Source organism: Zychaea mexicana, assembly GCF_025766255.1.
Source record: "Zychaea mexicana strain RSA 1403 chromosome Unknown BDB00scaffold_78, whole genome shotgun sequence".
NCBI lineage: Eukaryota > Fungi > Mucoromycota > Mucoromycetes > Mucorales > Lichtheimiaceae > Zychaea > Zychaea mexicana.
Window position 1 is genome coordinate 4,597 of NW_026516741.1, and position 25,774 is coordinate 30,370.

Genomic DNA, 25,774 nt, shown 5'->3' on the forward strand with positions numbered 1-25,774 from the left:
CGGTGAACCATGATCGTGCTGTCTTTGAGTGACTGTGCTGCTGAAAAAGAACAGCACATCTCTACCAAACAAAAGCATGAATATCACGAACGCTCCACACCATCGATCGTACAAGCACCTCTGACAACTCAACATACCATTCTACTGGTGTCACTGGGACCGTGTGCTTCTCACGAACGTTTGCATACAACGATTTCTCTGGACGACGATTAGCAGATCATCTCGTCTGTAACGATATAATATATACCAAAATGACACATTCAGGCGGCAATTGTACTCACAGCACTCGAACATATATAAAAACTTTGACGAACGAATATACAACACACATTTTACACAATCGTCAGTGGTCATTCAATCGCTGTCAAAATCGGCATTTTTTGATATTAGCAACACCACTGAATATGTTCTATGCCAGCCGATATATTTTCTTCCATCACGTGAAGAAAAGAAGGGTTACACAGCACCATAAAAACAAAGACGGTATCCAGCGCTAATTTTTTGATTATGACGTTGGTGCAATTTTATCAACATTCAAGTAAAGATGTATATATCATCCCATTACACCGAACAGCAACAGCACCAATCACTTTCGAACCCATTTCTCAGGACCAAAAGGAAACAGGCAATCCTTCTCATAACATTTTTGCACACATCCAGGCTTCGATCCAGCAGACTATCTAGACAAAATTAATCGGTATGTCATCTTTACTATTTCTGCTGTTGCTATAGTAATGAAGGGATAACGCTATTTGATTGCAATGGAATAAAAGAGACCGGTCTGTGTACTTTCTGTGTAAGAGACACTGGATTCGCAAGTTGAAGATAGGATGATGTTTGTGAAAAAAAAAAGGAAACAGCAGCATTTTCGCTGGTATGCAGGCTTCTTCCTAATACATTGCCCACGCGATCCAAAATATCTTACTGCATTGTCATGATATCAAGCAGCTACGTTACTGATAAATATAGGACATAGTGATGAATTAAGTCACTCAATAGGTTGGAAAGAAGGGCGAGTAGCTCGCAACGAATTGTGGGGCCTGGCAGCGAACGCCAGTGAGTGAGCAGGTTTAGGCGAACGCGCAAGTCCTGGTCTGGGTTTAGTCTGGTTTCGGGTTTAAAGTTTCCAAATGATGAGCTTGGATGTATATGGGACTATCGTCTTCTTCTTCTCCTCCACCACTTATTTTGGATTGTTTACAGTAATTCTAGAACGTTCTATACTTCTTGGGTGCTGATGTGTATGTACCTGTATTCGAGAGATAATACTAAAGGTCGTGATTGCCAATAATGGTACTTGCTCTAGTTATTATTTGTTTTGCTGAGCTGTAATTCCATTCAAAAGCTCGAGACGCGACTCAAACTTTCTAAGCAGTGTCCTTTCCGCCTTTCCAAACGATTCAGTAAAATCCAGCAATCATTTGCCATTGCAGCAAGAACAAAAGTTTGCTTCGAAATCTCGTTAAACAGTATCTTCACTAACAGACGTTGAGAAGTGAGTTTGTGCTGTTGAAATAAAAGTGACGACGACACTGCTATGCTAATACTGACTGTGTTACAAGAGATATTTTTTTATATTTGAATAGGCAAAGATACAAATCAGCAACCTATAAAAAAGTGGAATGGAATTGGGTCGAGCGAACTTTCAGCAGAATACTCCATGGGTCGAACAAAATCCACATTATCACTTGTAGATATTTGGTCCGCCAGGGCAAATGATACGAGTCCTTGGAAATTCAGCAGTAGTTACTGCTTCCCAGATCGCACACGAGCACTCATCCGTTGTTCATAATCATCGTTGGCAATCTGTCTTTCTTCCTTATCATTTCTAATTGAGTTGTTCAGTCGCATCTTTTTTTTCTTGCGTACTCATTGAACAAGTTGATATTCGAAACGTACCTGTATTTGACGCGGAGGCCAGGTGCGTGTACTGACACTTCTTTCCAAAATAAGCGGCGACAGTATCGGAGGGTACATCGGCATGGTGAAACATACATAGCATGTCGATCACTGCTGCTGTAGCGTATTTGACTTCTTCACGACGACTATCACTTACACATCTCCTTCGCCTTCCCTTTGCTTTTGGGTCAAGTTGCGTCATATGATATAAGCGGTCCATAAAATGAGCCAACCAGAGCCTTACAAATGAGAGCCAATCAAAATGATGGATTTCATTGAAGACCCGAGCGTGACGGCAAAAAATTGTCTGGATAAGAATACCAAAAAACCCCCCACCCCTCCCATTTTTTTTCTTCTTCAGTTCCATTTACACAAACTTTATGAAGCGCAAAGTGTTGTGTGAATCCTTGACTTGGAAAGCTATCCGCCGAGTCGAGGTGGATATTTTCACCCGAAAGATGCTTCAACGGTAGCAAGGTTGTTGGAAGCATGCCCTAGGGCTGCACCAACGTAGTACAACAACCTTGAGGCATCTTTGTGCTTAGTTGACGTTGTGGGCACACACGGCACGGGCGCCACTAGTGAATGGCGAAGGTCTCTCATTGCGTAGCGACCATTCACTACCTGCGTCTTCGATCAGGTTTTGTTGTCTTCCTGGAAAAAAGAGACAGCAGGAGTTTTTCCCCCTCTTTTTCTATTGGAACTTCCTAGAAAAGAGGGTTTCTCTTTAAAATACAATAAGAAAATGACAAAAAGATAATAATCAACAAGAGAAGCTTTCTATGTTTGACTCTTATTATAACGGAAACTTAATCTTTCGTTGGGTAATGCCATCCCAATTCACAAAGAAAGATCTCTCGCGTATTGATCGACCTTGTGATGTACTTTTGTACTTTGTTTGTGAATGTACTGATTGAGATTTAGGATCTTTTATAAGTGCATATAAAGCGGTGGCAGCTCTGTGACACCGTGCTCTCTACGCACAGACCCTGCTATTGTTCTTAAAAGAAAGAAACGAGGTTGGCATTCGTGTTTTTCAGTTCTGCGATGCACGATTCGTTTGAAACAAATGGCCATCAACGGCAGCAATTGAGACACGCTTGACTTCAAGTCAAGCTTGACCTGACCGACTGCTGCGGATTCGCGTTGTCAAAGCTTGGTTCAAAAAGGTTTATACGATATTTTATAACGCGCTGGTATTGCAAGTAGGATGCCTTTTTTCCCGCTACTCTCCGGTTTCATAAAGTACCACTTTCCTCTTGACCATTCGTTTTTCGTAAACGGAATACACCTTGTCAATGGCGTTTGAGCTTGCGTTACTTCTCCCTCGCGCTTACAGGCGAAGAATGACCCTTTTATCATTTTAGTTATCATCCTCGCATTATCTCTGTCGCGTAACCTGCATGAATAATTTATGTGGCACACGTGCTATACACATATACACATATACAATGCAAATTGCCAATTGCATCAGTCAGCTTACTTTTGTTGGTAAGAGTTGGCGTGGCACGAGGTGTTAAAGAATGTGTGAGTAAACGATGCAATAATATCATTTTACGCGTGATTTTACTTACGCATATATGATTCTTCATCAGTAATTTGTATTAAGCGCGTAACAACCGAGCCATCTCATCTCCTCCACTTACGGCTATATTCTCATTTGTAAGCAGCCACAGAAATGGCGGCGTAAAACAAAGTATATTTTTTTTCCAGATACGAGAGCACTTGTTAATAGACCGCATAGATTCATAGAGTTGCGAAACTACAAGAATGCTTTTACTCTTGAAGGATGATGGTCGAGAAGAAGGAGATATGGCAGTCGCTATCCGGATCATTTTTTCAACAACATGTTCGTGCCACCACTTTCTCTTCTTATTTTTTTTACGCTGATAACATTCTTACTAAAACTCTGGTCCCAAACTATATGGTCACAACGTCAATGCTCTCAGATATAAACAAGTCAAATGCAAAAATGCTTATGCATAGATTCATAATCGAGAGATGTGACTGACTCGCTTGTAAGAGTGTCTAATTCTTTAGACCCCTTGCTTGAGCATGAGAAGTCATTGTTTGTATGCATGACGTCAACAACCAAATTACTTGACTATTTCACCATCTTGTATAAGCTGTTCGTCTTAAATCGTGGCGCATTTTAATGTACTGATATTGAACAATTCCTGGAAAGTTGAAGGCTGAAGACTTAATATATAGAAGCGCAACGTGTATGCTCCAGAAAAGCTGAACGCTCCCCGAGAAACGCAAGGTGGTTGGAAGAATTGCTTAGAACTTGATCGTTTGTCGGATCACGGTCTTGCTTGGATCTTTTACTTTTGTTCTCGATAATCAAAGTAACGCAATGATCACCACCATGGCAAATAAGTGTTGTAGTTGATGCGTGTTAGTCGACCTAGTTTCGCATTTTGGTTTTCTCCAATGTGCGATATTTTAATGATCTTCTTTTGCAACGAAATCCATTTAAATGCCTTGTATCGTTTTAGAACGTTTGAGGATTGTTTTCTTCGGCAGTGTAAGTTATTAGCGGACATGTTGCCCAATACACTACAACGGAGCTTAGATAGCGAAGCTTTTTACATTGCCATCATATGATTTCTTCTAGACGTATCAGATTGTCCACTTTTCATAGACTTCTCAAAGAAAATTTTGATAGTGAATGATCAATTCGCAGTAAAGTGATAGGCAGGCCAGTAATACAAAAAAGGAGTCAACTATTATAATGTTTCAACTCTGGTGGATCGATTCTGAGCGTTTTGACGAAAAAAATGCTGTTGGCAGCAGGTTAAAAACTGATATTCACGCGTATTGAGAATGGATCGAACGCCCTCGCGGTTTACAGCACCTTTCAGTAATGGATACACGCCTGTTCACGAACAACAGCGTTAGCAGAAGCGAGTAGTAATCCACAATGTGTTTATTATTTGTTAAGTAACTGTCAAAAGAGCAGAATATATAATACACGCTATTAAGCGTTTTATGCTGCGTCAATGAACATTGAAAGTTTTTTGCTGTCGACATTTACGATGCTGACACGTTTATGCGCGACCCTTGAAATCTTGCCCTTACTAAATTATCTATCAACCGATAAGAAAAGAAGGATTAAGTATGTAGTATGATATTTACAATGTTTCCACGCGCCATATTAGTACGACAATAACAAAAATCACATTTCTCCTATATTACGTAAATAAAAATTTTGACAGCTGGCAACACCTTTGCTTTTTGGTAGAAGCAGAGTTAGCATACAAACTGTAGCTGCCAATTGCGTGCAAAGCAGCAGTTGCTAGAGTAGAATATCCCGTATCCATGACAACTGATAAACGTTGGCTCATAAACGAAGGTCCTTTCTGATATGAAGAGCATTGTCACAGTAGCTTGTGGGCTGCATTTATCTTCTAGAACATTGGGCGACCAATCGCATGTGAGTATGGGTTCCGATATGCTGACTCGCCCTGCAGGGAGAGAAAAGCCAAAAGTAATGCTGGGCTTTGTTGCCAAGGCCTTCTTTCTCTCTCGCGTTATTCCGGCTATCCGATGGAGAGAATTGATGGGCTCAGCAGCACACGTTCACCGCACCGTATTCGGGCAACGTACCTTATTTGATCATTTCTAAAAATAGTGTTTCTCCATTTCCTTCAATTATTTAGGGTTCACCACACACAACCCAGCTTAATTTTCACTTCTCTCTTGACACCACCACTGCCAGAGCTCTCTTCTTTCCAAGCATACACACATTTCAAGACCACCCTATCTCTCCTTACCACTTGTCTTTCTATTAAATAATGGGTTTCTGGAAATCGAAAAAAGATAAAGGCTCGCCCTCCATCTCGTCTGAATCGACCAATCCCTTCGAATCCGATGCTGCAAGCACTACCACCTATAGCACCCAGTCACCCGCTCCTTCTTACCACAGCACACCTCCTCCAACAAACGACTATGGAGCTCCCCGAAATGGCGGTGGTGGCCGCTATGGCACTCGCCGTTATGACGATCAGTACGAGGCACAACAACGCAATGAACTTTTTGCCGGTGCCAGTGACCGCCGTCTACCTCCATCACAACGCTTCGCCGGCAGTGCTGACGACGAAGACGAGTATGGTAGAGGCCGTAATGGTGCGAGCCGCTATGCCGATGAGGAAGATGAGGAAGTGGCCAACATCAAGACACAGATTCGTGATGTGAAGCAAGAATCCCTGGAAAGCACCCGCCGAGCACTTCAAAAGATGAACGAAACCGAACAAACTGCTGGTAATACCATGGGCATGCTTGGCGAACAGTCTTGTAAGTATTGGTATTGAACTTTTTTTTTCAGGAAGTCGATGATGCATAGGGTATGATAATGGTGGGGATATATATAACTGGGTCGACCGAGTGATTAATTGAACCAAATTTGGCGGGTGTTAATAGCCCAACTCGCCAATGTCGACCGCAACCTCGACTTGTCCAAGGCTTACTCTGACCGAGCCTCTAACCAAGCCAACGAGTTGCAACAACTGAACCGCTCCATCTTCATTCCTGTTGTGAAGAACCCATTTACCCGAAACAAGCGCCAACAACGAGAAATCGAAGCGCTGCAGCGAGATCAGCGGGAGCACATGGACGAGCGTGACCGCATCCGTCAATATGAATTTGAATCCAACGCACGTCTTGAGCAAGCACAACGTCGAAACGAACGTGTCTCGGCCAATGCAGGATACCGCCGCGGCCGATCAGAGGCCGATAAACGAAGATACCAGTTCGAGGCTGATGAAGAGGATGACGCTGTTGAGGATGAGATTGATCAAAACTTGGATCTGCTTGGTGGAGCTACGGCTCGTCTGAAGAACATGGCTATAACCATGAACGAAGAACTCGATAGTCAGAACAAGCAGCTCGACAAGGTGAACAAGAAGGTTGATCCACTTAGCCAAAAGTTGAGTTCTACCACTCACAGACTCAACAGAACCAAATAAGACCTCATCATCACTGTCGCTGCCATCCGTTACTGCCTCTATCTCCTACCATCATCACCATTCTCAACAAAGAAAAATAAAACTCTGTTTTTTTCTGTTTTCTCGCTCTTCTGCTGTAGATAATTATCAGAGATCTGAGAGTAGTTTATGTTTAGAAAATTTTAAAAGCGAACCAGGAAATATGGGGAGGAAAAGGGGATTTACTGTACAGATTATATGTGTGGAAAGCAAGGTCAAATGAGTGCGTGTGTTTGGGAAAAGGAAAAAAAAATACAACAGCTAATACAAAAAGAAAGAAGCAGGGAAACGATATACTAGGATGGTAGTAATAAGGGATATTTAATGAGCAGTCATCTTGTTGCCGACATTCGGATTCCATGTGGAAGTGGTATTATTGTCATCACTGGGAGAATTTGGGCCTTCTATACGACGCAACGCTTCGAGATAGTGATCGTGTGGGTCTTCTTCGTATAAGTCATCTTTGAGGTAGTTGCTGTACATGGCCTCAAAGTTGTTGTGGGTCATCGACGGCTGTTCCGGCTGTTCCTTTTTCGGGCGCCCGTAATAGTCTGTCGAAGAGGACCATGAGGTGACAGAAGATACACCAGATCCTTCATGGAACGAGCCCAAGGACCCACGGGCTGACGACTTGGATGGTGATGCAGTGGACGTTGCGGCCGGCAATGGAGGAAGCGGCTCACGTGGAGGTGCTGAAGGTGGAGGTGTGTTTCTGCCATCCACTATAGGGCTCTGTCGCTGCTGCGGATGATGATGATGATGATGATCACCCGCAGTAGTAGTAGTAGTTGTAGTATTAATAGTAGGTCGGGCAAGCTCAGCCAGAATATCGAACGAAGAAGCACCAGGACGACTTGCACCAAGCTTAACCTTTTTAAGCATATCCTCACGCTCGTTGAGCAGCTGTGTTAACAATGCCCGTTTATCTTCCAGTTCTGCGCGCTGCGACTCGACTTGTTCCCGTAACGCACGTTCCGAACTACTACTATTGTTGATGTTGACATTTTCTCGGGTCGGACTTGCCAAGCTAGCATTCCGTGGTGGACGAGGGGACACCTTGGGAGACAACACTGTCGTAGTAGAAGAAACAACGAGTTTGGATTCGAGGGTTGCGATCAAATCTTCTTGTTTTTTCAGCATTTGCTGCATTGTTTTGGTGCGAAGACGCTCTTGCTCTAGCTCGGATAGGTAGTGCTGCACGGCAATTTTAGTGCCTTGGTCTGCAGCACGGAGTTGTTCGGTGAGAAGGGCGATCTGTTGATGCTGATCCACGCTGCTGCTGTCTTTGCCGCCCCTGACGCTGCGTTCTTGAAGATGTGCTTCGGACCGATGCTCACTCTGCACGCCAAATGACGAGTTTTCATCTTCGTCGTCTTCATAAGCGTCTAGAATGTCGTGCATAAACTCGCTGTTTTCGTCAATGTCGTCTTCCTGGTGGTCATTGATATCGGGGTTATTGTTATGATAATCGTCGAGCAGATGGTCCTGTTGCTCCTGTTGCTGCTTGTCTTGATTAAAAATGCCAGACAGTCGATGCTGAAATACAGGAGAAACAGGGGTATCAAGGCTGCCTTGACGTTCACGATACATTCGCAACTCTTGCTCCAAGCCATCTCGCTCTTCAGACACCTGCTCAAGCTTTTGTGCAAGGTACTCCACTCGAATCTCATAATCGCGGACTTTGGTCGAGTCCACTTCATAAGTGGCAACCTCGCTTTTGAGTGTTTTGAGCTCTTGCTCGGCAGCTTCTGCTTTTGCGACCGATTCCTGATACAGGGCCGTCAGTTCTTCAGACAGCATATCAACGGATGTTCGGGTCATGCCAGTAGGAGCGTTCCTTGTTGTAGTACGTGGTGGTGGTGATGGTGATGACGATGATGATTTTGCTGTTGCTATTGTTGTTGTTGTTGTTGTTGCCGGAACAACCTTGGGTCGGGTGGGTGATTGTGGTGAGCACTGTTGTTTAATATGGTGCTGGTCATTGTTATTGACAGGCGATCTAGAAGTGTTTGTTTTAGATATAACATTGGCAGTAGCAGGAATCGGTCGTAGTGACGCTAGTTGCTGCTGTGTTGTTGACCGTTGAGGAGGAGGAGGAGGAGCAGGACGTGCAAGATTCGTATCGCTACCGAATTTGCTCATAAGCGATACTACGCCGTTACCACCGCCTGTCCTGATACGGTTCAATTCTTTGATGGCTGCTTCTGTCGTCGGCTTCTTGTTTGGTGACGCTGGGCTGGGCGATCGCTGGGTGTCCAGCTGCTCATCACTGTTGTTCAAAAAGGCGACAGCAGATAAGACGCTCATGGCAGCTATTGGTTATGAGGATGTCAAGACGCTCTCGTTTTGTCCGTCCGTCCGCCCTTTCGTGTATGCTTGGCGGTTGATGAAATACAGTACGAAAGGAAAGAATAAATGGAGAAGCCGAAAATAAACACACAGGTGCTTTTTGGGGGTGTTGTTGACAATCAGGGGTTCCGCAAGAAGAAAGGAAAAGAGAGCGAAAGAGAGAAGAGACGCAACACGAAGAGAGAGGAAAAAAAGTTTAAAAGCGGCGATGGGTGGAGCGGAAAAGCAAGTTAACTTCGTCCAGCCAATAGATACGAGAGGCCGTATATTTGATGCTCGTGCGTCGTTCACGACCTTGTTCAAATATGGAAAGTTCAAGCGTGCATAGCAGGTTTGTATTAAATGTTGTGCGCAAATCTCATGTCTCACCGCAGAGCCTTCTTTTGTATACGCATATACGTTGCACTATCTAATTTTTTATTATTTACACTACCTCACGTCACTTCCTTAAAGACAAAAAGCATGTTGGCTGGATGCTCAGTAAAGTAAAGCCACCAAGTAGCCATCTTCTTCTGAAACAATGCTTCTTTGGTCTTTTTCTAGTCATTTTTATTATTGTTACATTTGTTTAGCGCGCACTAAGAATAAGACGAACGGCTGGCTTGCCGGAACGGAACGTTGGTGAACAGGCCACCACAGATACACCGGCGTTGCAAACTACGATACCACAGCGCATAAGAGCAGGGATCCGTGCTACTGATGCCGGCCATGGCGTGCTGCTGACAGCGCACACATCGCCATACATGCTTGGCTGTCGAAGGTATCCGTCGCTTCTGTATGACATCAATCGTATCATCCGTGTCGCGTTCTAGGTATATAGCTGGCTGTGCACATTTCTCAGCAAACTCAGTAGTGATTTTCCGCAGCTTGTCTATCTTGTCGGATGGGAGCCTTGAGTGAAGTAACAGGTCCCAACTGTTTCGTGGTTCTGCAGATACATAAGAACAATACATGTGTATAGCATGTGAGACGATAAATCATGGAAGAACGTTTGAATAAACACACTTACGCTTGTCATCATCATCATCGGCACCATCCAATGCTTTTAAGAATGCCAACATGTCCTGCAAAGAGACCGGCTCGCTTTTGAGGACGTTGCTGGCGTACTTTTGCAGTAACGGCATCGATTCTGGAAGATGCTGGAGCTCATAGGATGATGAACGAGTGAAACGTACAAACTCGAACACCATCACTAGAATCTTGCATAAAGCTAACCGTGACTCTTTGTGGTAAAGCAACACAGCATGTGAAGGTCGTGCAGAGATATCGGCAAATTCTAAGATACGTGGGATTGTTAGTTGGTTTTGAATTTGACAGGAATAAACTAGAGCTTACTTGAACTTTTTGGCCGTTTGCAGTTAAACAATGTATTCCATTTGCGCAGTATCCATCGCACAAAGTCCAGAGTCCATGTTGTCAAGGATATCAAAGACCATAAACTATCTAGTGAGTGAGAGCACGCGACGCATAATTTAGTTATTTACAAGTTACGTATCAGCAGTGAAATTCATTCTATTTACCTGCTTCGAATTCCAGACTCTTTCCTTCTTCCGAAATCTTTAAGTCGTCTAAAAAAGAGTAATAGCTAGATATCAGTATTTATTCTACAGGTAGACATTGTCAAACGGGTCGATCATAGACAGAAATATGCACATACTTAACATTTTAGATACTGTCGCGTAATCTGACCGACAACTGCCTACGAAACATTCAAGTATGATAGGCAGTTGAATGGCTTTGCTCAGATTGACATATTGTATGTTCGTTGAAGATAGTCGGCTAGCAATTGATCGATTAATTTTCTTACCAGAGTCAATCTGCACTTTTTCTTTCCTTCCCTCTCTCTCCTTTTCTCATACGCTTAGGCGATAGCACTTACCGACAAGTTCCTAAAGCTAAACCATACGCTCGGCCTTGCTGCGGTAAATTCCAATCCCGTATTCCAGAAAGCGTATCGGGCTTTGGAGAAATCAGAACATCATCGATTCGGTTCTGGATACAATAAACTTGATATGACAACATAGCATTACTGATAATATCTTCAGCCGTGTTTTCTGGTTTATATTTACTGCTTAGTTGGTTTGTTGTCATATTTTGACGTACAGAGATTATCATCATTCGTATTCATGTTGTTTTACCTTTCATGCCGGGTAACTGGCTTAGCCGCACCAACTCGGAGATCAGGTCCAGATCGTCGGATTGGTTCAGTAAAGTGAGCTTTAACAGTTTGCTGATCATTGATAGTTGGTCTACATGATCCGTTATACAAACATTTGTTAATATCAACTTCTTTGCCTCGCTGCAATTATCATTATAAATCACTGAAAAAATATACGTTTGTTCTACCTGAATGGTTACTGTTGCTGGAATCAGTATTCGTTATGCGAATAACGGCCAATCTTCCGGAATACAGTATACTGATGACATGCGTTTCGTTCGGCGACATGGTTAATCCAGCGACGGCATCGGGATCATCATTGTCTCTGTATGTGCGTGGAGGGCCTGCTTGCCAAAAATCCGTGCCGATGGATTCCTCAAGTTGACCCGAATTGGATCGGCTACGTGCCACACCGGGGTATCTGTCGTCACGAAATTCGATGTGTACACTGCCATCAGATAGACCAAGAACAATGCCGGCGTACCGCGTGCCTGATATAGAAGTGACGAATCGATTCGGTATAGAAAATCCTGAGACATACTCCAGGCTCTATGCAATCGTTTCCGGATAATATATCGATCATCAGATTCAGCATACAATCAGCCATAAATGCACTGGCAACGTTAACTCACCAATCGTTCTGAAACCATAACAGTTCCACTAAAGTTGTCGCTCGCTATCACGTCGCCTGCTACTTTTTCTGTCTTGAGTTGTAAAGCCCATTTGCTAAAGAAACCACTACCACCTAAAATATAGAGTTTAATTCTGAATTCTCGTATTGCTGCTCTGCTCGTGGTGTACGATACAGATTTGATTTCTCGATTAACTTACTATCTGCATTGGCAAATGCAACAGCGAGTTCAATGCCAGACTGTTTCCGAAGCAACAGGATTTGTGATACACCAAACACTCCTTTTGTAAAATCGCCCAAAGTTGATGCCAGACTTTGAGCACTCAGAATAAGCTTAGCAATTGATTGACAGAATATAGCGCCTTCATTGGCTCGGCCGGGGAATCGTAACCGGATCCTGTATAGGTGAATTGCGTTTGGTTTGATATTGGCTTGTTGTGCAGCTAAAAGCAAACTCCCATCTATCAATTGTAATTTATCATTAGCCTGAAAAAAACAACTGATAATGAACGGTTCGATACAATTATTTGATTGATGACGGAGAAAAAAGTACCATGATCAAAAGTCATTGACGCATGCGATATCCGGAACCATTTGCCCGAATTGCTCAAGTCCATGCCGAAACAACCAATATCTGCACGGTTCTGTCCATTGTGTCCAGTCTGTGGTAGCATCGTTGAAAACTGCGAGAAGATCTTTCGACCTTGTTGATAATGAACACTGACCTCGCCGTGGACTGTTACTGCAACAAATGCAAAATAGCCATATATGTTCCGTGGTCCAACCAGCGGTTCTCGTACAAACTTTTCCTGCTGTGTTTGATCTGCAAGTGGTATATCATACTAAACAATTTGAAGGTTAGCGAATCCATTTTCTTCTACTCTTTAGAAAGAATAAATCTCACCAATCGATCGGTATTAAGCCATAGTAAGGCCGCTGGTGGTTGATGCAAATTGACACTATATGCCATCGTCCAGTTATCCGATGAATTCTATTATCCGATGATATACAAAGTTGATTGGCGAGCCAAACGTGTGCGTCAGCATAAATACAAACAAGCAACTCTTTGTCTTAACATATAATAGAACATTTTGCGAAAAAAAAAAACAAAACATACACCCAAAATCCAGAGTGCAATTCTGCCCGTCTCATCTGCTGAAGCGAGCGTTGTGCCTTTTTGATTCCATACGAGATGCGTAATCGTATGCTGATCGTGGTATTGTTCGGCCAATCGTAACGGCGTTTTGTTCAAAATGACTTTGTTGGAGTTAGTGGCAATATTTGACGAAAGAGTAGGTTTCAAAAAATTGCTGGTTGCTGCAGTTGTAGCCGCATTAACCGTTGTAGTAGTTGACGTTGAGGGCAAATCGAGTGTATAATGATCGCCAGTGAATGCATGGATGCCTGGGCCATTGGGTTGTGGGGGGGTTGTGACAACGACACTGTGCGTGGATGTACATATATGCTGTGGTGCCTGGCGATGTAGCATATTGGATAATATGCATTTGGTAGGGTATCGTGCTATGGGAGTTGGTGTCGGAATCGGCTCGACGCGTCTACGTTTTTTTGGATTCAGTTCTTCAACAACCATTTTTCTGAGGCCAGTAGTAGTAGAAGAAAGGAAACAAGTAGAGGAAGCAGTAGTGCAAGGACTGGACGCGAAAGAAAGAAAGAAAAGAAAAAGGGCCGATTTGGTTGTAGCAAGTGAAGCACCGTCACTAGCCTCTCAGCGATAGCCGCGCCTCCTTTCAAAAAAAAAATTAGTGGGCGCGTTTTTTTTTATTGTTAAAGCTCTTTTTTCTTTCCTGCTCTCTCTCAGTCTTTCTCCCTTCCTCTTTTTTTTTTGTCATCACAACCTTTTCACTGTTTACAATGTCGGATCGTAACTCAATGCAGTCAAAGCTTGCGGCTCTTGCAAAGAAGAGACGCAAAGACGACGGTGAGTCGCCTCAACCCAAGAAAACAAAGGTGTCGTCCAAACCCACTTCTAAAAAAGAAAGGTAGGCAATACTCGACTTTCTCTCTCTCTCTTATCTTTTATTTGTGTTTCTGACACACTCAAAAAAATTGTTTACAATCCAGCAACTCCTCCAAGGCTTCCGCACCACAAAAGAACCGCAAGCGCCCTGCTACCAAGGATCCCTTTGTTGTAGATAGCGATGAAGAGGAAGATGACGTCGATGAAAGTGAAGGTACTGTACTCGCCTCATTTTTAGTGTTTATAAGACCATTCGCTGAACTACCATTGGTATTACAATAGAAGAAGATGACGACGAAGACGGTAGCGACGTCGCCTCGTCAGATGAAGAAGTCTTGAGAAAGAAAAAGAAGCCTGTGAAGAAGGAAAAGAAGGTTGAGCGTAAGAAGAGCAGCAGCAGCAGCAGCAGCCAGAAGGTCAAGAAAGGCAGTGATGACGAGGCCTCTGGTGCGGAAGACAAAAGCGACATCTCAGGTAACGAGCTACAGTGGTGATGATGATAGATCACATCATAGTTCGACTAACTCTTGTCCGTTCAAATACCGCACAGACGATGAATTGGGAGCACTGGACACGTCTGTAATCATTCCAGGCGGCCGACGGACACGCGGTCGAAAGATCGACTATCGCCAATTTGGCGCAGATCCCGAGGATGAGGAATAAAGGGGAATGTGAGAGTGTTGTAACTGTGTGAATGTGAAAGGATATCTTCTTTATTATCGTTATTTTGTTAAAAAACATGCTGTTCGCACTACATTTTGGGAGTTTTCTTTTTGACTTCTTCTTTGACTCGTTCTTCGCCTTCTCTGCGATCCGCAGGTACTTTGAGTCGCTTTTCCAGTTCCTCTGCCAGGGCCTCGATTTCTTTGTCTTCCTTCTCTTCTGCTGGTGCTTCTTCTGTTGTCTCCTCCTCATTCTTGACTGCCAGCAGTGCTTCCTCTGCACTCCATTGTGCTTTAAGCTTTTCGTTTCCTTTTCGGAACATTTCGTGCAACTCGTCCTGGAAAAAGAACATTAATTACAAGTCATTACACCGCGCGATCACAACTACGCCAAATCCGCAGTTTAATATTACCTTCCAACCTAGCAAGTCGGCCATCTTTTCTATGCCGGCATCACAGTCGTCCAAATGAGCCACGTCGCGACGCTTATGTTTCCACTTAAAATCGAACCCTGACTTTGCTGAATTGCTCTATTGTTTTTTTCCCCTTGTTTGTCAGCGAAATTTCCCCACTTTTATCTTCCTCACGACCTTCCCGCCACGTTGCAAGACTTACTGCGCCAGCTAGTTCCTTGTTGATCAAAAGACGAGGTACATGATCTTCAACATCGTCAATGAGCGATGCAAAGGGTTGCACCTTTAAGCTTGTGCCAATGACAATGAGCAAGTCTGCCTCCTCAAAATCCTACATTGTGTTGCTTTTAGTGAGCATAGCTTTTCAACATAGCAACAGCGCATCCTCCACGCACAACACTAACTTACATCAAGTCGATCAAAGAATCGTCTGGGTAAACTTTCACCAAAGAAGGTAATATCCGGTTTGATCAAGCCATCACAATCTTCGCACCGCGCTACTTTTGCCTGGATCACGCGTTCCCGTACGACTTCCTCCTCAGCATGCTTGTGACATCCAATACACGATGCGGTGGCAAAACTACCGTGTGCCTCAACGATCATACCATGGTCAAGACCTGTCAGTCGCTCCAAGGTATCAATGTTCTGTGTAAAGTTGCGCAGCAGTAGGCCCTTTTCATGCAGCAGTCGGATAAAGTAGTGTGTCTTTGTAGGGTAAAACTTGCCAGGATAGATTTCCTTGGCTAGTGCATAAAATGGTTCAGGCTTTTCCTGTTTTGACCCATAATGACGCATAGTTTAGTTCACATACGCATGCATGTGTCCTCTTTATGTAGATCGCTTTCTTTTACCTCGAAAAAGTCGATATCAAAGATGGCTTCGGGATAGGGTAAATTGAACTTTTGCAGGTTGTCATAAAGACCCGTGCCCTTGGTGCGAAAGTCGGGAATCCCTGCGCCCGTCGATATGCCCGCTCCGGTCATCACAATCACCTTGCTAGCTTATTTCCAAAGAGTACACTTTCTGCTTAGCGATCAAACAAACTAGAAAACTCTGTGATTGCCTGTTCAAAGCTGAATCGCAGTTGGTTACCTTTCTTGTCCTTGATTAACTGTACAATAGACTCTAAAGTCTTGTCTTTTAATGGTGACGGCATGCTTTTGTTGCTGTTGCTGTTGCTGCTGCTGTTGTTCTTTTTCGGCATTCTAAATAAGTTACTGCAAGTTGTCCGGAAGAGAAAAGAAAAAAGAACTGCTGGTGTGCGGGGGATTGTAATAATTCGGTCTGAGCCCACATAACGCGCCACAACCACAGCATGCATAGTGACCCATCCCTCTCTACACCAGCTTTGTCCTACATAGTGCCACCCGATCCAAGTATGGTTTCATTCGATTCATATTCTTTGTTAGATAGTGACTCTGGCACGTCTACTGTCCGTTATTATTTTCACTATGTGCTATTAATTTGGCTATTTAGCAACTGAAGAGTAGATCTTAGTATTGTCCAAGTAATTTAACTACGCTGGCTCTTTGGTGTTCTTCTCCCATTCTTGGCTCACGTGACAGCTATGGATCCTGTTGCCGTCAACAGTGCGGACCCGGGCCGAAATCAGCGCGTGACTCTTTTCTTTGTGCCGGTGTTTGAAATCTGGACTAGGAATAAAGATATAAAAAGGCACCTTGTTTGAATTTTTTTGCAACTTTAACAGTGAGGTGGCTTGCTTATGCTTACGGGTAAACACACGAGAAGGCTTTGTCTTTCTATTCAACACCCGTGGGAAAGTCCGAGGAAAGCCGTAATGCTCTTGCCGGGCAGCCTGCGAAAGCGGGTGTAGGGTACCAGAAAACCATGACCTTCATCACCTATAGCTCTGGATTGGCTCTTGGGCCATGATGCTGGTGTTGTTGCGTTATTGAAAACCCCTGCTGGTGTTATGATTTGAAGTGCAATGCATAAGGCCAGTTTTTAGCTGGTAACTCAATTCGGATTACACTAGCTTCCTCGCTGTTTATCCTTTTTTAAATCAAATAAGAAAACGATAAAAAAAATAATATAATGAAAACTGCACTGAGGCTTTGTCTCCTTTGTGGTTTGCGTGGGCGTTTTGTGTTTTTTTTTTCACCCACCTCCCGTTCTCTTGTGCACACGTAATGGTGTTGTGTCGGAGATGGGTTTCTATCCTGTGGCTTATACATTCAAAAAAAAAACTTAAAAGGGGTCTTTTGCCGGGAACGATGTGTTTTTCTTTAACCTTACATGTCTATTGGGTTTATTGTGGGTGGTGTCCTTCCCATGGATGCTTCTCGACTCGATGGTCATTAGATTGATCGGGTATCCAGCGTATCTACCGATTGCTACGATTCACTACTGCAATTGGATCGTAGTTCTGGATTACATTTATTATATGCTTTTATTATAAAAAAAAGAAACAGAGAAAATGATAATAATGTTATTTACAAACTGAGAAGTGTCCACTGGACCATCTCAGAAAGATGCGTGAAATGCTGTTCTTGTGCAATGTTGGCAAACACTCGAAGCTTTCGTGTGAGTTCTGCCTTGTTATGAATGACCACAAAGTCGCTACCACACCGGTCGCACTGCTTCATCAAGTTCTCGCGTTTTACAACACGGCAACGCATGCACTGCAAGTCTTGAAGTTGATACGACGTCATCCAACGCTGGACCTGGCTAACCATACGCTGTTCAATCGCCTTTTTGTCGTAGGGTGCACAGCATCCTCGACACGGCCATGGCTTGGTTGATCCATCGGCGGCAGGCTGCAGTTCTGGGTCGCGGCAAAAGTCCAAATCGGATGGGAAGTTACAAGTCGTGCAGATAACTTCCGTGAGCTTGTAATACTCGCATGGATTACGGAATTGTGCTTCGGCGCTAAAGTCGCTTAGGCCACCAATAGCTTGCAGGGCGTTTCGTTTTAGCAGACGCACTTCGTGCTCCAATGAGCTATCTAGCCCGAGCACAGCACATATTGACTTGACACACTCTAGTACAGGGTTGGACAGTTTTAGATGGGAGCCGGATAGCTGAGGGAACTCGAACTCGGCACTATGATCTTGCTTGTGGATTGTTTCTGTCACGAACTTTAGCACTCGGGCTGTGAGCAATTCCTTTATGAAAAGCCGCATGTGTTTCGTTCGCTCGTCTTCTTTTTCTTCCGCGCCTTGCTTGCTGTTGCCGTTGGCACCTTCCTCCCCGTCAACATCCATGGTAGCGATTTGACGACGTATATCGCGTGGATACTCGACCTTGAACTGATGCGTTTTCTTGATGTAGAGTGCGATTGTTTGTCTGAATGTTTCCTGCACTGCTGGCGGCAAATAGTACATGACGTTCCATATCATCACCACCTTGCTTTGATCATTGACCTTGCTGACCATACCGCCATGATTCTGCTCATCCATCCATACTAACAGCTGCCAGTAGTCCACAAGATGCAAGTCGAGCACTTCGAATATACGTTTGGCTTGAATCGACCGGAATATGTATTCGCCGTACGGCATGGCACTCTCCATCGTGTCCTTTGTAGTCGCCAAAATGACCCTGTGGAAGTTGGCAAACACCACCGTAGCTCCCAACCGCTTACATTCGGCCATAAATTGCATAAACACCTTCTTCATCAGACCGTGCACCAGCGCATACAGGGACGGATCATGCATGCTGGATTTGGGACTTTGGAGCCAGCGATGCAGCACATCGACCATGTTATCACCCATCTGGCTGTCTTGACCAATGGATTCATGGAACCACTGCTGTACGGTGGCACGCAACACACCAAACGTCCTTGCTGAGACCATGCCATCACTAAATGCGGATGTATTGTTGACCAATCCGTTGCTATATTCATCAAGCGTGTGCGAAGTGTTGTCGAAACCAGTCGAATCGGAGGTACCTTCAAGTTCGTTGATCAAGTGTGATTCCATGATCGTATTGAGGCAAAGACGCATTACGTCCATTTCGATACACACGTTTTGATATGCTGCAGGGTTCGAGATTTCTGGCCACTCGGGCTCTTCGACCGCATTGTCGTCTTTCTCGCGACCGCCCAAGTCAGGTTTGCTTCCAGATGACCACCATAGTAGCATATCGCTTTTGTGCAACCTGCGAGCAAAGAGAATATCGGCGATGAACGTGTATGAGTCGTCGGGTATATTGCAGAGAGGCACATTGGCGTATCGCGCTTGTTCTATTTTTTGGTCGACCCAGTTGCCAAGGTTCAAATAACTTGTCAGTGCACGTTTTACTGCCGGTTGCAGCCAGCTCAAGGCCTGCATCGAATCGACCTTATTGGAGGGTGGCATGGCCATGTAGGGGTACTCATTGATCAACCGTGCGTGTTGTGTCAGAACCGAAACGTTGCGTGGCGAACGTACGACGAGCATTGTCATTGCACCACGCCTACTGTCTCGATATTGTGCCAGAACCTTGTTGATGCCGCGTAAAGCATCCTTTTCCCGGTTACAGTACGTTGTCTCGAATTCCAAGCTGCTCTTCATCTCTACCGTGGTACTGGCGTCTGGTTTATCCTTGATCATCACGTTGTAAAATTCAGAGTACATGCGCCGGACGTTGGGCACTTGTTTGCTGCTTTCAGACACGCCAACGACAAAACAGTGTGATTTTGGAAGCGCTGCACCCATCAGGATAAACAAGTGCCGGTTCTCCATGCTGACATGATGGAGATACACATATTGGAATTCTTTGGCTGAGTCAAAGTATCTGGATTTTGCGTCTAGTTGAGGCACAAGATCGAGCACGTTGAATTGATCCTCTATCCGGCTGCTGCCGGTCAGATCTTTTTTGAGCTTGCACTGGTTACCAAGTAACAAAAGTGCACGGATAATAAGTGGCAGACTGGTTTCGTAGGCTCCCTCTGTGGCAGGGTCGTTGAAAATGCTTGCAATTTTGCCAATTTCGGCCTGAAAATCTGCCTCTGACATGGCAATTTCAAATAGATTAAGGCATGGACGCGAACGTGGCAGTGTACGCACACACTTGGCGACTTGGCATGTAGGTCCGTGCTTGGCAAGTGTACTTGGCGCTTCTTCACGGCTGTTCAGATAGAAAATACGCGGTACCTGCAAACTGATAGTGGTCAGCCTTCCTTGAACCATAGCCCACATCTTGAATTCGCCAGGCGTATCTGTTCCGGCAATCTGGATCAGTTCCCATGCGCTGCTCACGAGCGAGCCTGTCTGTCGTCTAAAGTAGCCACCAACGTCTCCTTGCTTTGCAGCTGGTTGGGATGCACCATATGTTTCTCGGTTCTTTGCGCGCATAACACGTTGCCGCTTCCACTTGCGTTTTTGAAATTCCAAAAACCCTTGGTAGTCTGTGTGCATGTCAGGCATGTTCTCAGGTCGATCTTCTTCTGGAAGCGGGCCGTCTTCTTCGATAGTAGGTGCTGAAGCTTGCTTGCGCTTGTTGACACGGGATACGCGCGGTCCAAAGAATGCACTTCCATTGATCTGTTGACCGTCCTTGTTGCTACCCACATCAAGTTCTTCAATATCCTGCATCACGACGTCTTCGCCTCCTTCCAATGGTCCGGGTTTTTCTACGCGTGTAAACATGTCGGTGATACGATGCTGCTTATACTTATCATCCTTGTCGACCATTCGCTTGTGAAGCCAGTCAGGATGCGGCACCCGAGGAACAGGGTTGTTCACCTTTTGCATGGCGGCAGGAATGGTAATCAGCTTTTGGATCACTGACGCAAAACGCTCGAGATAATACGGCCAATCCAGGATATCACGAATATCAAAGCTTGTGAGCGAATTATCCTTGAGCCACTTGCGTAGGTAATGTCTCTTGATATCTGGCTCGGCCGAGAAGATGGTGACCGGGATGGCACGTTCAGAGACAGGTACGCCATAGGGACGTGCTGAGATGATGAATTTACATGCGAGGCCTTTATCCTTGACCATCTCATCACCCAAGAATTCGGCAAGACGTTTTGCAGTGCTGATGGCCGTCGATTTTTGCGAGCCGTAATCTTCCAAAGTTTTAGACATGCTTCGATTTTCCGAAATCAATTGAAATAATTCGTCGTCGTGAAGATTGACTGCTTTACTGTACAAGATATCTAGCCACTGGTTTGCCACTCTGGCTACGGATTCGTAACAAGTTTCCAGCGTCAACCCTTCCAAAAACACCTTGAAAATTTCAGACTGGAAATCCTTGATCAGTTTGAGTTCACCACGACGCTTCACCTCAAAACCCTTGAGTTCAGCGAGCGATCCGTCGTCGTTGAATACGGCGTATCGTTTTTTCAGCAGCTTGTCCTCGACTGTGGATGCGGGTAAAATCATAGCACGATAAGGACCGTCGATTTCGAAAAAGATACTGTTTTCGCTGTGCACCGAGTATTCGAGCTTTTCTTCGTCGACCAGTTGTTGGTATTGGTGATTGGTGAACTTGTCGTGGACAAGATGGTTTAACATGGTACAAGGATAGTCGATCTTGATTTTTTTACCGCTTTTTGTTGTAAAGGCAAAAGTCTCGGGGAAACTCTTGGGTAGGATACACCAAATACCATCTGTATCCAACTCAAGTGGACGGCCGATCCGTTCAACGAGTTGTCGTGCCATCTGAATAATGCGTGCACCGGTCAAGCACACGATACCAGCCATCTCCAACGAGTGCCATCTAGCACCCTTACGCATTACATAACCATAAAATGAGTTAAGAATACACTTGTGGGCCAGCTGGAGCGAATCGTACAGGACAATCATCTTTTTGGCTTCGTCGGCTTCCTTGAGCGATCCGCCTGAAGAGGCTTTGTCGAGATTCTGTTTCCATTTCTTGTGCAAGCCTTTGTATTCGTAACGGCGATCACGAAAAGCCTTAACAGTATCGACATAAAACGGATTTTCGCGCTGACAGATGATATCTTCTCGTTCGAAGGTTTTAGTTTCGCGCACCTTTTTATAAACCTTTTTACTATAATCAGTCAGACGTTTGCGGATCATTGTGCTCTGCTCGCCATCTGTTAATGCATGCCATGGTCGTGGAGGATCTGTTGGTCTCTTTGGCGGGAACGTTTCGGTACTCAACTGGTTGCGAATCATCATGTATTCGTTGCGTTTAGCTGGAAAATATTCACCACGCCATGACCAAGTCATGCGTCGATCGCACGTTTTGTCTGGCAAATTGAATTCGCATGTTGCACACATGGATTCATCGATCATAGAGTCTGGCTGTAGTCGGTTGGTGAGAATGATATTTGGATACATGGCTGCGACGTCAAGATGGTAAATAAGAGGGCCTTCGTGTCGGATCGGATTATCGCGCAAATCCTCTAGCCTCTTTTTGATGTCGTCGTACACTTCTTGATAGTTGGCAATGTTGTCAAGTTTCTGCTTCTCTTCCACTTGAAGTGTGAATTTCAAAGCAGAGTCGAGCTGATCAATGAGCTAAATTATGTTTTTACAGTTATGTTAATAAGCGTATGCGCTACTGTTACTTTGTTGAGGAGTTTTGAAAGAAACGTTACATACCTGTTGTGCCGCTGATGGGTCAACTTTGAAATGAGTATCTATATCGCTTCGAAATACACCAGCTTCCAGCGCTTCGACGTGACCACCAACGTATGTTTCGCTCTCGAGTAAATGTCCTTCAAACATTTTGTTGGTTTCTTCAACATGTTTGTTGGGTATAATGACACTGACATTGTACGCTTCGACCTATAGCAGCAAGATTAGTACTTGATGGCATATACTCAAACGGAGACAGAATACGTCATACGCTTCACACGTACCATTAACAACAACTCGCATAGCGTGCCTGTGCCTTTACGCAAAACTTCATCTGGTACGAGGGGAATAATGTTACAAAGCGAAAAAATGAAAGGATGGACATATTTCATGTAGAGATAGTAAGTGGCAACAGCATCGGAAACTGAGTATTGTGCAAGTGTTTGTGGTTTTTCAGCGGCGAATCTAGTATGCGGTAACAAGAATGTATAAATACCTATACATACATCATCGCCAAAATCTCATTGTTTGCATATATTACCTAGTCATGTCTTCAGGATCCAGTTCCATAGGATTGTAGCCGAGTTTTGCTGTGGTAACGGCCTTTAAACCTTGACTGCCTTGTGGTAAATATGAATCACGCTTCACCCATCGGAAAGCATCCATGTGTGATGCGTGTTTGCACTTGTATTCATCCTCTTCATCTTTATAAACACCAATTTCCTTTTATTGATAAAGCCATCGTAAGTAAAAGTAGCCGATGATCTTCCATTTAACAATCCCTTAACCACTTACTTCATACATATCCATGCCGTTAGCTTTTGCACGGGCTTCAATAAAGGGCCAATCGAAAAAGTCACCGTTATAAGTTACATAGATGGTAGGCTTGGCTTGCTGAATGTGTTCGAAAAACCGGCGAATGACCTCATACTGAAGGTAGGAAAGGGATCGTGTGTTAGATAAGTATTGTAGCGCGCCCCCTCGTCTTCTTTTTCATGGCATCCCTTCCTTCTTATTTCTCGTTAAACGATATATACCTCGTTTGCTTCATTAAAGATGGTAAATTCACCTTGATATTCGGGTTTTGGTGTATAATGGAAATCTGCAATATCTTCACTGACAATTTCTCTATTGGTGATGAGGTATCCCTGCAGCGTTCATTACAATTGAAATTAGTAAAACTCGCATCCTTCAATATCTAGAAATACTCTTTTTTGTTTATCATGTCCTGACATCTTACATTCCCATCGATCATATATGAAATCATCATAATGGAGTCGACTGTTGCATCAGGAAATTTGAGGGGTGATTTGGTGGTTTCAATATCGAACGCCATCGTGACAGGATCAGGACGTTGGACAAGATCCTCTCGCCGAGTAAGGACTACAGTTTCATCCGGCATAGCTTTTGCTGTATACCAAACTCCCACACGGATATCTAAAAATGTTGCCAGTCAATATTAGAAATTCACATTTTCAGCGCTCCCTGTGGCTGCTTTAAGCTAAGAAATTGAAACTTACTCAGATCAATGGCAACTCGAACATAGTAGGGAACATCATATTCACGAATGTCAATGATGTTCTCGATCGCCTCATTAAAGTTTTTCCGTGAAGACATTGATGCTAATCCAGATCCTGGATCATAGCGGATATGATTTGTCTCACTAAGTTGAGAGAAAGGTGTAAGTGTTACACACAATATGTTCATCCACCCCGTACCCCTCTTTTCGCAAGCTTTTTTTTTACCTGACTACTTCCGCATATGTATCCACGGCGTTGGTTTTTTCTCGATTCTTCTGGGCTGCTGGTAATAAGATTTTTCGTACAGACAATAAATCCGAGACATTGCGAAAAAATAGTTGAATCAAGACTCGCTTTCGACCGATAAGATGGTTTGGCTACACGAGGAAGTAAAGAAAAATGCTCTAATCAAACGTGCATATAACTGCTAATCATCTTTTATAAAATTATGCATACCATCTTCAAATCCTCTCTTTGCACTCGCTTGACTCGTTCGATTGTATTTTCAAAACGTCGTCGCAAGTATTCCTCCACTTCACCTTCTGTGCCAGGCTTAATACACGTATGTATTGATTTAGTATTGACGCTTTCCCTCCGTTTCGCTCTTTTTTTGTGAGCTACGAGCTTTATTTACCTTGCAACCAATGTAAAAGTATGGGCTATGTACAAGTGTCACTTTGAAAGTTTCTCCATTTTCGTCTAAAAAGTAATAGTCTACGCCTGCACGACCACCTGCCCATTCTGGATCTGGTACAAGTGTCTATATATAATTTCGACCATTCATTCCCAAATGAATAACATTTCTACCCAAAGGAGGCAATGGGAAAAGAAAGAAAAAGTATGGTTACCGCGTGCATATTAATGAGCCAACCAAGACGCTCAGGTCCACTATTATAACGTTCAAAGCTGAAGCGTTCCTCTAATGCATCGAGACGCTTAATTTCTTCGAAACGTTGATCGAGGTTGCTGGGCGCACTCTCTGTTCCTGAAGGTAAGCCGTATCGCTGAAGAGATGTGTTGGCGTGAGTGGATCCCAATCGGCCTCGACCTGAACGGCCGCGGGCGCCTCTACCACCGCTGCCGAATTCACGTCGTGTAGCCATGTGAAATTAGAACAGCAAATATATGGTTTATATATTGTATCTGTGCGTGTAGTGTAAAGAGAGGGGGAAGGGAGCAATTATACTGTGGAAAAAAAGGTTGAAGAAAAAAAAAGTTGGGTAGCATGGTAAAACTCAGTTTCGCGTAACGCGATTTCACGCGACGTGACCGGAATCATGTCTCAAGCGCACACGCGCTACGACGCGTTGTCCTCCATATCCGTTTAGCGTTGGGCAGCATGCATACATACTCGTGGTTTACGAAGGTAATTTATGCCACGTTGACCCTTTCCGAAGATCAATGTAAGCTGTATTACTGGTACTATGATATGTAATAAGTACTTAAAGATGTCGTGGAAAATTAACTTTACGTGCGTCGATAGTGAGCATGTGATCGCGTCCTTGCGGTACAGAGTGGGAACGGAATTTTAAGAAATAGAGTGCGATAACTGAAATCCGTAAGTTAGCCAAATTACGTAGTGTAGGGCTTAGTACTGTAAACGTATACCTTTGACTACGCGAAAGAAGGATGATGTAAGAAAATGGACATATATCTGGTGTTGGAGAGGACAGGTTTAATTGCGTTTTC

At 44.1% G+C, this 25,774-nt stretch overlaps 6 protein-coding genes across 6 annotated transcripts; 2 read left to right on the forward strand and 4 right to left on the reverse strand.

Moving 5' to 3' along the window:
• Positions 1 to 5,696: 5,696 nt before the first annotated feature.
• On the forward strand, positions 5,697 to 6,866 carry BDB00DRAFT_884304 (uncharacterized protein; the record flags this gene model as incomplete). The annotated part of the gene is made up of 2 exons (XM_053128316.1): positions 5,697 to 6,195; positions 6,322 to 6,866. The coding sequence occupies 2 exons, from the start codon at positions 5,697 to 5,699 to the stop codon at positions 6,864 to 6,866; spliced, it is 1,044 nt and encodes a 347-aa protein (XP_052976196.1).
• A 169-nt stretch (positions 6,867 to 7,035) lies between these two features.
• Positions 7,036 to 9,271, reverse strand: BDB00DRAFT_573135 (uncharacterized protein). Its single transcript, XM_053117908.1, has one exon. The coding sequence runs from the start codon at positions 9,189 to 9,191 to the stop codon at positions 7,206 to 7,208; it is 1,986 nt and encodes a 661-aa protein (XP_052976197.1). The 5' UTR covers positions 9,192 to 9,271; the 3' UTR covers positions 7,036 to 7,205.
• Positions 9,272 to 9,613: 342 nt separating this feature from the next.
• On the reverse strand, positions 9,614 to 13,896 carry BDB00DRAFT_840113 (uncharacterized protein). Its single transcript, XM_053124742.1, has 14 exons — positions 13,879 to 13,896; positions 13,140 to 13,767; positions 12,927 to 13,013; positions 12,576 to 12,864; positions 12,223 to 12,483; positions 12,024 to 12,136; positions 11,580 to 11,940; positions 11,372 to 11,482; positions 11,113 to 11,287; positions 10,891 to 11,012; positions 10,754 to 10,801; positions 10,569 to 10,676; positions 10,243 to 10,509; positions 9,614 to 10,161 (listed from the first exon to the last, which is right to left on the reverse strand). Exons 2-14 carry the CDS (start codon positions 13,509 to 13,511, stop codon positions 9,812 to 9,814), a joined length of 2,664 nt encoding a protein of 887 aa, XP_052976198.1. The 5' UTR covers positions 13,512 to 13,767; positions 13,879 to 13,896; the 3' UTR covers positions 9,614 to 9,811.
• On the forward strand, positions 13,765 to 14,707 carry BDB00DRAFT_840114 (uncharacterized protein). The gene is made up of 4 exons (XM_053124743.1): positions 13,765 to 14,022; positions 14,105 to 14,214; positions 14,283 to 14,474; positions 14,551 to 14,707. The coding sequence occupies exons 1-4, from the start codon at positions 13,895 to 13,897 to the stop codon at positions 14,661 to 14,663; spliced, it is 543 nt and encodes a 180-aa protein (XP_052976199.1). The 5' UTR covers positions 13,765 to 13,894; the 3' UTR covers positions 14,664 to 14,707.
• A 44-nt stretch (positions 14,708 to 14,751) lies between these two features.
• On the reverse strand, positions 14,752 to 16,279 carry BDB00DRAFT_875782 (DHS-like NAD/FAD-binding domain-containing protein; the record flags this gene model as incomplete). Its single annotated transcript, XM_053127398.1, has 6 exons — positions 14,752 to 15,000; positions 15,076 to 15,192; positions 15,278 to 15,406; positions 15,484 to 15,846; positions 15,927 to 16,075; positions 16,168 to 16,279. 6 exons carry the CDS (start codon positions 16,277 to 16,279, stop codon positions 14,752 to 14,754), a joined length of 1,119 nt encoding a protein of 372 aa, XP_052976200.1.
• A 1,249-nt stretch (positions 16,280 to 17,528) lies between these two features.
• Positions 17,529 to 25,188, reverse strand: BDB00DRAFT_875783 (uncharacterized protein; the record flags this gene model as incomplete). Its single annotated transcript, XM_053127399.1, has 12 exons — positions 17,529 to 22,505; positions 22,590 to 22,775; positions 22,850 to 23,030; positions 23,107 to 23,288; positions 23,361 to 23,495; positions 23,603 to 23,713; positions 23,806 to 24,002; positions 24,086 to 24,228; positions 24,311 to 24,462; positions 24,542 to 24,637; positions 24,720 to 24,845; positions 24,934 to 25,188. 12 exons carry the CDS (start codon positions 25,186 to 25,188, stop codon positions 17,529 to 17,531), a joined length of 6,741 nt encoding a protein of 2,246 aa, XP_052976201.1.
• Between the last annotated feature and the right edge of the window lie 586 nt (positions 25,189 to 25,774).